The following is a 12563-nucleotide window of genomic DNA, read 5'->3' as shown; positions in this document are numbered from 1 at the left end:
TTAAACAATACACATGACAAGTATGAATATGATAAGATGAACACTTCTTGAGATAAACAGACAGATTTCTTAAATTAGTAGGTAGACGTATATATTGGCTGATATATCGATATCAGAATTTTGTATTTCCTAATATCAGTATCGGCATCTGTCCCCAAAACTCTACATCTGTCGGGCTCCAAATGAAACAATCCAATAGTGTCAACCAAACTGAAACCAACAACAATAACTCCTAATGACGCCATGAGGGGAACACACATGGTGTAACATTCAGAACATGTGATTTGTATTTAACATGTTGCCAAACAAAACTCCTTGATTCATAAACACTTTTGATTTAAGGGAAACGTCTTGGATTTCACCTGCAGCTGTTTCTGTGTTGCAATCTGTGAAACAAAGAGAGAAAAACAGAAAGTCCCCGAGATTTTATTTGATTCCAGTCAGAGCTGAACCAGAACCATCCGACAGGAGGAAGTTTTTTGTAAAAGCTCTGTCATGATGACATTGCAAACAGCAAATTCATAACTGGTCATGTCCTAACAAGAATAAGACCTAATGGACAAACAACTAGAGGTTCAGTGCTGCACAGAGGACGGTCACAGAAATGTTTACTTTCATAACTCAGCCTCACACATGTCAAATATCTACACTTTGATCCACTTTGTTTCTCAGGATTCCAGAAGTTAATCCTACACTTTTCAATTCTTTTCTTTTCGTTTTTTCCACTCATCTAACTCCAAACAATGAGCCCTTGACTGGGTCTCCTCAGGGATCAAACTCCATCTTAAAGTTCACAATCAAACGAAACCCATGCTAATTAATCCTCACGGTCTTTGCACGTTAAAAAAATAAATACAAACTCATGTTGTGTCGATCATGTTTACACAGGTTCGACTTGCTGCGTTCATCAGCTGACTCTCAGCCGTTAGTCGTTCACAGAAAAACTGAATGACTCTAAACTGAGAGTGGAGACGAAGGTGTCGGAGGGACTGGAGAAGAGAAATTACAGTAGGTAAAGCTGTGTTCAGTAAGTAAATCAGTCACAGTAAAGGTCGTAAATAACTGAGTAACATCCACTGACTGAATTACAACCTGTTTACTGGAGGTTATAGCTGCTGACAGACACACGCACACAAACACACACACACACACACACACACACACACACACACACACACACACACACACACACACACACACACACACACACACACACACACACACACACACACACACACACACACACACACACACACACACACACAATGGCTCCATCCACAGAGCAGCTGCAGTTCCTGAGAAAACGTACAGAATACACCAACACCTTCAATAAGAGAACAATCTGTCAAAAACAGTCACACACTTCTATCAGGGGCAATTTGTTGGCTCAGGGTTTTTCCCAAGGACACGTCTCCTAGAGACTGGAGGAGCCGGGCATCAATCCACCCACTTTCTGGTTAGTGGACGACCAACTCTACCTCCTGAGCCGCAGCTGCCTGAGCCAAGAAAAGAGCTCAAACTCAAAGTTAAATGGTAGCAAATTTATAACCTTGGTGGTTTTAAGTAAAAAATCCTTTAACAAAAGTGCAGAGAAAACGATTAGAAAACATTTTGCAAACATTTTAAAGGCTAAGCTTGAAATGAAATCCCATGAAATGCAAACACAGCTCGTTCTTACTTTCCTCTTCTCACATTAATGTTTCTATGGCCGACCATCAGTTGTGTGTCTGCAGATCCTGACTCATCACTGCATGAAGTCTTTGACTGTGACAGCAGAGTTCTTCAGGTGCAGTCGCATCAGAGTATTTCAAAAATATAGGATCGTGTTTCCCTGCTGCTCTGCACGGCCATCAGAGTGACTGCTTCTCCTTCCGCTGGGTGTGGCACAGACGCAGGCCGCTGACCTCTGTCTGAACGTCTACACTGTGACACAGCTGCTGCGGCCATTTTGGCACTAAGACCCGATTGGCTGCCAGATCTCAGATTTACTTAAGTGTAACTGCAGAGATAGTCAATCACTGTGGCACTGTAAAAGGAGAAATAAAGCAGGAAAGACAGGAGGAAGAAGAGGAGAAGTGGTGCAGCAGCCATCGCTCCACCCAATTCACTTTAGAGTCTCCTACATGTTTCATTACTGAGATTGCACCGCAAAGGGCAAGCTGTCTGGAAACAGTGTGATAAAGCACGCACGCACGCACGCACACACACACACACACACATAGAGCCATGAATAATTTGTGTTCATCGTGACCATGACACATGAGGCCTGCAGAATCTGACCTGGAGGAAAAGTGTCAGAGAAACCAGTTTTATGTTCAAATAATAGACTCTTTTTATTTTAAACCAGTTTCTTCTATCAGAGCAGCACAACCATTCAATGCATTTGTTCTTTTAATCAATATTCTGGGTTTTCGAGGCTTTAGAAACAGTTTATCACCTCAACTGGTCAAAACTAAAGACTCTAAATGGAATTTTAACAACAGCCTTTATATTTTGTTGCATATAATTGAAATGCAAATGTATATAATTTAAGTAAAATCCCACTTCAAATAGCACTCTGAATAATTTCCCTGTCATGTGCGCTTCATGCAAAGTAGACAGGCGGTAGTTTTCCAGAATATGAGCTTCACATATTTCCACACGCAGCTGACACAGTTTTCCTATTGTCTGCTGCCACGGCTGATAATTCTAATTTTACCTCACGGGTGGATACCACGATGAATACCACGGCCCGGCTGTGTAAGCTTTCGCAGTGATGAATGAGCAGGGAGTCATAAATCCTGCTGCTGTTGAACATGGATCAACTCTACACACTGACCACATTCCTAAATACAGCAAACCAGTTTCTGTGAAAGGTTTCCAGATTTATCCCTGAAAATGATGGTGAAGTTTGGGTATCCTGTGCTGACACAGTGAACATATTTTTAATACAACAAAGTGTTAAATAAATAGGCTTTATGAAATTACTCCAAGGGATACACATGAGGGGGTCTCTGGTCTATTTTCAATCTTGTAGGGGGTCTTTGGCTGAGATAACATTGAGAACATCTGCTCTGTCAGGTAGTGAAATGTGTTGAGCAGCAGGATCCTGGTGTTCTGCCACTTTTCACCCAAAAAGTGTAGATGAACATTTAAAAACATTAAGGGCTGTCAATACCAGGATTATGCTTAGTAGCGTGCATGACATTATTGGTAAAAAGTGTTATTTTGTATTTTCATGTCCAATAAATCTGCTGATTACTTCCTAAATTAATGGATTCATTGATAAATTAATTATAGGAGCTCAAGTTTTATTCCTCAAATCCCCCTTTAGTCTGATTATATGCTCCAGAACACACACACGTTTTGTTTTTCATGAGACAAGACAAAGAAAAGACAGATGATTAACAGTGAAAACCTGGAATCATAGACTGCACCCCAAATGTGAAGCCAAAATGTCTTGATCACCCCCTGGTGGCTGGCTCCAGTACAGGTCATTAACCCAACCTCCTCCAGTTTAATGGATGTGACATGGAGCAAACTAAAAAGTCAATGTACTGGTCAAATGCATTTTTTCTTAGTTATTTGATGCCATAAAAACTCAATATGATTGACAGCCGAGACCAAATCTTTATCGGTCGAGCATGTATATCGACGGGACTTCACTACTGTGCAGACTGTCATAACGTTCGTATCTGGGATATTTTGGCTTCATTTGTGGACGGTGGAAGGAAGTGGAGATGCATCGTCCAACTTTATATATACATACATCTCTACAAACACAAAAATATAAACATCTACTCGACAAAAAACACATTGCACCTTCACTTGTGCTCCAACTGGCCTTGAGTGGCCTTGAATAAATATTCTAGTAGACTGACATTCAGTATTAATCTGTTGCTTCAAGCTTTGAATGAGTGTGATTCAACAACTAATCAACAAATAGACACAACTCTCCTGTGAAGCCGGTATCTCGTCTTGTCTATAATGCAGCAGCACTTATCAACAGAGGTCGACTCTATTGTTTATCTGTTTTTCCGCTGCTGCAGCCACATCTATTCAGAACCTCTGTGTTCTCCTGTGTCACAACAACCACACACATCAACAGCTCTGACGTTCACCGGTGGTCTGTAAATTAAGCTGACGAAGCAGTCAAAGGAATCAGGGTCAGTTACAGGTCTGGCACCGATCCGACACGCACGTATGTATGTGAGGCTGTAAATTTATCGGTGTCTGTGTGTCGCAGCTGCGAGCTGTGACTCGAGGTTCATCAGCAGACAAAGAAGCAGGGAGGTGATGAGAAAGGAGAGTCAGCGGACAGATCCTCTTACCATGATGAGGCCGGTGGTGATGGGATCATTGCAGCCGTGGCACAGCTCCCCAAACCTGGCCCAGTAGTCCTTCTTGCAGAAAAGCCGTCCATCTTTCTCATAATACCAGTGGGACAGCGAGGCGCTGCACTCACAACATCTGACAGGAGAGAAGAGGCAGAGAGCAGTTAGGTATTTGAGGATAAAATCATCATCATACGAGAGACACATACAAATCCAGGCATTCCAGCAGAAGTGTTAGGGTTCAGGTCAACATCCACCAGAAAATATTTCTAATTCAATTTACTGATCAGAATATTAGTTGATCAGTTGTTCATTAATCAAGTAAATGGCTGATCTCAGGTATTATTAAGCTGCCCTGTAACATTTCTTTTGGCAAAAACAGCAGAAACAAGGTGGCAAGCATCATCCCTCCATCACTAATTATCAGTTAGGACCTTTAAAATGAACCAGATGAAGTCGTTTTTGTGTCAACACTGTATTACGTTGTACTGGACTCTGTAAACCCAGCTCTAACCCTCCTAATGACGCCCTGCAGGGCCACAAATTATAGCTTTCATGGTGATAAAAGTCTCTTAGGCCCAATCCTATTTCACCCATAGGCCCTAGCCCTTAGCCCTTCCCCTTCGTTTTGCACGTTCACGTGTGGGGGTAGGCTGTCCCAATACCTGTCGGGATGAAGGGGTAGGGCCAAGTGTTAGGGCATAGCCCATGAAACAAAGATTTTTCAGACCCTCACTTCAAACCAAGGGGTTTCCCAGAATCACCGGCAAGTTGTGAGAGAGACCCACAAATGTAGCAATTTCTCCATTAATAAGGATTAAAAAATTACAATAATGATTGTAATATCTTAATTTTATATCGTTTCAATGTATTATGGTCATTTTTTTCACAACAACCTTAAAAAAAAGATCGCTAGCACTCTTGGGCGATCTTTTTTTGCATGACAAATCCCGTATTGTTATTGTAATAACATTGTTGAGATCTCGAATATCTATTTCTTTCAGTGGGTCTGAATAATCTCTGTTTCGAGGGCTGTAAGGCCGAACACTTGGCCCTTCCCCTCCATCCCAACAAGTATCCAGACACACTACGCCTACACGCCAAATGGAGGGGGAGGGCTAAGAGCTAGGGAGAAGGGGTGAAATGGGATTGGGCCTTAGTGTCTGTCACACACCAGCCCAGCTGACGTGGAACATATGAGATCACACCAAAACACACAACACAACAATATCATTGTGGTGCACGACTACACCAACATGCTTTTCAGTTTCAGAGTGTGTGTATTTACTCTGACAACCACAGGGACTGTCATGTTTAGTGGTTAAACATGGCATCAATATGTAGAGCACAGGAAGAAAGAACACTTTGTGAAGGCTAATGGGAACCACGATAAAGGATACGGTTACACAAAGTGCATATGTGCACAAACATGACCATCAGGGAGGAGTTTTATTAGTCTTATATTGACTCTGCAGTGACACAACAAGCTCGACCATACAGACTCATGTGTCCCAGGAGCTTTTGTTGGACTCAGCAGGTTTAAACTGAACCAGCAGGTAGAACCTCACTGACCAGACATCGTGTCTCTATCTGCAAATGCCACATTTACTCTGCATCTGTCCATAAATCTAAATGTGTGCTAATCCCCTGGTCTATAATGTACACATCATTCATTAATCAGTCAATGCCCTGCTTACGTGTTTGCAGGCTTGTGTGTGCATGTTTGTAATCTGACTAAATCTGTGAGTGAGTGTGTGAGTGAGTGTCTGTAGACCTCCACAGCAGAGCTTACCTCACATCATCTTAAAAGCTGCCCTGTCTGCTCTAACATATGAAGAGGGTGTGGAGCAGAATATTTCATCTCATCCCACAAATCATCCCAGTTTTCTCTTGTGCCCACTGTCCAACATTTTAATTTACTCATTTTAGTAACATTTTGTGGTTCCTGGTGTCTGGATGCGGTGTAGGGATGAAAAAATGTCCTGTGGCTCTGACTTACTGAAGAGACTGAAGATATGTTGCATTTTTAAACTTCATTTATTTAACATTATTTTGCAATATTTCATTTTATTTAATGTTATAGCATCAGATATAGTAATTGCACTACAAAAACTCTAACCCTAACCCTAACCGCCCATCAGTGGGTCTACATATTTTCTGACGGATTGAGTTAAAACCTGGCAACAATTGAACAAAGTCAACCTTTAACAGTGAGCGTGCACGTAAACCGTATCGACCATGACTCACTCTGGCTGTGACACATCACAGGTTGCTGCAGAAACACTTGCTGGATGAAATAAACCCCAAAAGGTAACATATTGATGTAGTCAGCTCAGATCTGAGCCTAAAATACAAATGTCATCATGAAACTCATCATGAATGTTAAAACTACTTCCATCAAAGTTGTTTAATATATTTACTATAGTTCATATACTTTGTCTTTATATCACTTAGTTTTATACACAGTGCTGGAATTAATCTCTTTGACTGAGTTTGTGGTACTTTTCTTTGTCTTATTTGAAACATTTGGATTTAGGACTGCTGACAAAAGAAGAAACTGCAATGCACAATTTCACTTTGTTAATATTCAATTGACATATTGCTTGGTCAGTTACTGGAAAAATAATCAATGGATCATCCATACTAAAATAATAATTAGCTGCAGCTCTCACTCACACTCTGTTCTGCAGGCGGTTGAATATGAATAAAATCTATAGAGTCACATCCACTCTGCAGTAAAACATGTTTGTGTCTGGTTAGTAAAGTAACAACTGGTAAACCACTCAATATGACTTTGTGTGTGTGCAAGACCCCACAGTCTTGCACACACATACAAATATACACATGACCTTGCAGTACATACAGACCCAATTTATTTATTAGACACATAGACACACACAGACACACCCTCTCCCTCCAGTGTCTGGGTGCAGAGCTTCACCACAACTCAGCAGATTGTAGCAGAGCAGCTTCTGGTATGCAGTGTGTTGCAGTGTGTTTGGGTGAGCGGGGGGAGGAGGACACTTGGAAGTGGGTCAAGGCTTTCAGAAGTCATCTACTACTCACTTGGCTCTTTGTGCCACTCAATAACTGTCCTTCACTGCAAGCACACACACACACACACACACACACACACACACACACACCTGTAGAACCCTGCAAAACCCTTACCTGGGAGGGTAGCTGCAGTTAAATGTGCATGCAGACACTCTGCACACACACACACACACACACACACACACACACACACACACACACACACACACACACACACACACACACACACACACACACACACAGAGTGATTTTAATGCACTGAGGTTTAGCTCCTTCATGGAAGCGTGCGTCTCTTGGAGCTGGGAGTGGCAGCAGAGGATTAAAGATATGGGTGAATACATTAGTGACTCCCAGATGGAAATGCAAAAATATCTGCCTTCAGGACAATAATCTTGTCTCAGAAGTAAAGAAAAAACCCAGAAACACACAGTTTCAAACCATAAATGAAGGAAAACCACAATACAAATTTAGTGTGTGTCAATGTGTGGTTTTGTGTGCTCAGATTTGGGCATTTTTGTGCGACTGAGTTTGTGTGTGGATGAGCATTGACGTGTAAGAGGATTATCAGTGTGAAAGACTCTGCTATGATGCTCCCAAAATCAGTTTCTTACACTCTGCTAAGCCGTGGCACCTCACCGTGCAAAAATGAAAAAATCCAAAGCAGAGAAAAACTAAATAATGCATGTCCCTTTGCTTAGCAAGGAAAACTGAAGTTCAAGGTGAACACACAGAGAGGAACGAGTTAGAGAATATCTGTGAGGCTATATGGAAAACACATTATAAGAAAGGGTAGAGAGTAAAGAAAATAAAAGATGGTTGATTTAAGAGACAATGACCTTGGAGACAATAAAAAAGTCACAAGTTGCTCGGACATAAATAACAAGTGAGAGGGAGCAGACGCTGTGAGAGCCAGCTGTATCCCCTGAGGGTCAGGAAACAACCAGTGACGGAGCAGATGAGACAAATCCCTGATGGAATTAGCTCAAAATGTCTGACAGAGTAATAAATTCCTTTTTTCCAGGTCAAAAGCCAGCAGCCTTTTCCTCAACCTCTCACCTAAAACATCTGACTCCAGCTGAGTGCTGTCACATTCACTTACTCGGTGTTTATAATCTGTGAAAGGTACTTTTCATTATCTGGAAGAGAATCTGTGAGATTTAGGTCAGTGTGAGACAGGCAGCAGGCCAGGAACAATTTTTTTTGTAAGATATAGGAATATTTCACCATGTCTGCACCTATTTCACCAGAATAATATAAGTAAACATCGGGCAAAATCAACTCTCACAAAATATGTAACATGACGAGGTGGAGAAAAAGATGTTTTAGAAGTCACAAGGTAAAATAGCACATGAAATCTTACAATGTCACTCAGTAGAGCACACACCTCCGCCAAGGCCCAACAGTCCCCTTAGATTCAATCAAGCTGCAAATGGGATCAGTGCCGAAAATGTGCTTAATTTATTTAACAAGATTCATTAATTATTCCCTGGAAAAAGGCTGGAAAAAATCACCCTATCTCTCAATGTTGAAGACAGTGAAAAGATTCTTAGATCCCCCGATCTGAAACCGCACCATTATTTAATCTTGTTTACAAACCAACAATGGACAGGGGTGAAAACATTACATTCTTGGTGGAGGTAAAAATTCACCTAAGATCATTTTATAAAGAAAAAAATGTATCAGTATTATGATTATATATTTAATCTGTGTGGACATATATATTTTATATTCTATACATAATAACAATATTTAAAATTATTTTTTATATATTTATAGATATTTTTTGCATAGATATTTGTGTGTGTCTTTGTAGAGTTGAAATGGTTAACACACCAGATAAATGATCCACATGCTGCTCTGTATTAGTCTGGCATTATTCATATTTATTATTCCCTCATTTATCTAATTGGACAGTTTCATGATGTGATGTGTTTTTGAACGACTCCGCGTCTATTCATCAGGCTGACGTCTGACCCAGGTCAATACCGAACATGATTAACTTGTCCCCGCTGATATGAATGAACCGGGAGCAGCAGGTCTGAGAGAAGGAATGAAGGAGTCAAAGCCCCTGAGGGACTGAACTGCTGAATCTGATGAAAATATAAATATATCCAACAAGACATAAGGACACACAGGTGATGACATCTGCCTTCACCTCTGACCACTCAGCATGTACAACAAATTACATTCCAGCACATTTAAATTACAATGTGTTTATGTGTTTAAAATACAATTAAAACTAAATTAATTCATCTGTGACAATATTCTAATAATTCATTCATTTTTAAAGCATACATGTGAAAATGTTTTGGGTTCCAGCTTTTACAATATGACGATGTCTTACTTATATTTGTCATAAATTGTAATGAATTAAATAGGGTCAATGATGAGACAGAGCCGATCAATTAAAGAAGTCTCTTAGGAATTATGACTTATTTAATAATTATGAGTTTTTGCTCCTATTTCTGGTTTTCTATGGATCTAATGATTATTGATGAAGAATAATAAACAGCAGATTATTCAGCATGAAATATAATCAGGGTCATCTGTCTGTGAAAATGAACGAGACAAACGTCTCACAGAAACACACACACACACATACAGATAAATGACAGATATGGAGATGGACAATTAATTATTAATTAGGGGTAAATGTCGTCTGTTGGTGAAACTGGTCTGACATTCAGAGCTCTGTGTGTGTGTGTGTGTGAAACATGAATCTGCTCAGCAGCTGCTCCACTAAACTGTGCAGAGTACAGGAATGACACAAATATCTACACTACAAGTCTGAACCAGGGCAGAAACTAACAGCTGTTTTGACCATCAATTCATCTTGAGAATATGTTTTTAATAAATAAAGTCTAATAAAAATAAAAAATTGAAAATATGTCCATTACAACTGCACAAAGCCAAATGTAAAGTCTTAAATTGACCTGTTTTATTAAATAAAACTTTAACATAAAATGTTTTACTATTTTTGCTAAAAAATAAAGGCATTGATTGATTGTCAAAATATATTTCAATATTAATAGATCATCTATTATATTTCTGTCAAACAGCTAACCCATTAAAAAATCACAGCAGCTCTCATTTGAACAAAGTAATGGACAAACAAGCAGTTTTTTTATTCACTCTGTTTTCAGATGTGTCCTTGAATGTCTCACAGTGAAATATAACCAGAATTTAACCTGACTCCCAAACAGACCGTGCTGATCATGCAGTTCTGGTCAGCGTTTTCTGATGTGTGTGTGTGTGCGCGTGTGTGTGTGTGTGTGTGTGTGTGTGTGTGTGTGTGTGTGTGTGTGTGTGTGTGTGTGTGTGTGTGTGTGTGTGTGTGTGTGTTGTGTGTTGTGTGTGTGTGTGTACACAGATGTAGCCATAGGTCATTAAATGACGTGTAGGCTGACACTGCTACAGGAAGCAGGTGGAGTCAAAAGGAAACCTGGTGTGTGTCCTGGCAGAGGTGTGGAGCAGAATCATTACCAACTGACAGATGCACATTTATGAGGAGCTACACCTCTCTCACACACACACCACACACACGCACATGTGTGCATCTACTCATTAAATATTAAGTTTTCCATCATCTGCCTGGAGCTCAGAAGGACATCCATCTCCTTCCTGTCTGCAGAGGCAGCAGACCTGACAGCAGAAATGCTTTGAGTACTTGGGATCAATAAGTCGATACACTGGTCGACCCAGCCTTCCAGTACAATCAGGAAAAATCAGACGGTAAACGTCAAGTGTGTGAGAGTCTGACCGTGACAGAGACAAATGTGCCGACCGCAGGAAACCGTCCCAGTGCTCAGCAAATGCTACTGGACCTGCTGGCGAAGCTGAAACCCCCACAGACAAAGAGAAAATACAACCACTGGGAAAAAGACAGGGGGGCTGTGGGTAAGAGGGATGAACACACACACACACACACACACACACACACACACACACACACACACACACACACACACACACACACACACACACGTACACACACACACACACACACACACACACACACACACACACACACACACGGATGGCTGAAAGTCAAGCTGAGAAACCAGCAAATTGTCTGGGGAAGACCCCTCTCTTGCGCCTCTGGGGAGACATAAATAGACGAGGATTTCTCATCCAGAGCCAAGATTTCCACTTACAGGAGGATTACTAATACACAGGCAAATATAACAAGATAGTATCCTCATCAAGAAATCTATAATACGACTGTGGAAAACAAATACATAATGTAGAAGGTAGAGAATTTACATTTGGTGACTGATGAACTGTTCGTAGCAACAAAGAGACAAATTCAAGAATCGTTTTGAATTGCAGAGTTTATAGAACTCTAAAGATGAAGTCTTCTTTAAATCAGAGCAAAGTGGGAAATAAATATACAAACAATAATATACTATGTATGGTGGAAATTTTTCTAATAATTATAACATTTTGGTGGGAGAGAATATTTTTAACCCTTAACAGAGATTCTGCACAGACTGTAAAAAGTTGCATCTTGTCTCTACCGCAAAAAAGCTGGAACTAAAAATAAAGAGGAACCTCTGAGTCTAACACAACAGACGGATACAGAACGTGAAGGAAAAACTGACACTGTGACATCTTCTCTGCAAACGACAAGGAAGTGGTCATATCTCCGATGAGATAACGTCTACGACATAAAGTCAACAGAGGAAAAATCCAACCACAGTGGTTCCCATATGTCTAAATATATTTATATTTATACATATATTAACTTTTGGTATATAAATTGCTGTTAAAATGTACTGATATAAGCACCTTTGTTATTACTTATAGACACACACACACACACACACACACACACACACACACACACACACACACACACACACACACACACACACACACACACACCTCCATCTCGTTCCCACACTTCCCTTTCTGTGCCCCCCGTTTAACCAACTCCCACTCCTCCCCCTTCCCCTTCCCATGGCAACGGAGAATGCCACCACGATGATGTCACCCTCCCACATAAAGAGGCATTACCTCATTGCCTTCTACAAAAAAATCCCTAAGAACTCCCTTAGCCAATCGGGCTTAAGACTGTCCCCCTGTTATTATTAAATTTATATTTACAATTGGAAATAACCTATTCAAAATAAAAAACGAGTAAAGGGTTTATCTTCAACACAACATTTTCATATACAGATATATGTTGCTTTA

General features: G+C 40.5%; 1 protein-coding gene across 2 annotated transcripts in view; it reads right to left on the bottom strand.

Moving 5' to 3' along the window:
- The window catches only part of limk1a (LIM domain kinase 1a), a 56336-nt gene that overhangs the window by 24861 nt on the left and 18912 nt on the right, over nt 1–12563 (bottom strand). For both annotated transcript variants that reach the window (XM_035154918.1, XM_035154917.1), the window contains one exon: nt 4311–4449. In XM_035154918.1, the coding sequence (XP_035010809.1) occupies nt 4311–4449 (139 nt within the window). The remainder of the gene's footprint in view (nt 1–4310; nt 4450–12563) is intronic.

Source organism: Hippoglossus stenolepis, chromosome 4 (assembly GCF_022539355.2).
Source record: "Hippoglossus stenolepis isolate QCI-W04-F060 chromosome 4, HSTE1.2, whole genome shotgun sequence".
In the NCBI taxonomy this organism is placed as follows: domain Eukaryota; kingdom Metazoa; phylum Chordata; class Actinopteri; order Pleuronectiformes; family Pleuronectidae; genus Hippoglossus; species Hippoglossus stenolepis.
The sequence above is the reverse complement of the archived record's forward strand: the minus strand, read 5'-3'. Positions and strand labels throughout refer to the sequence as shown.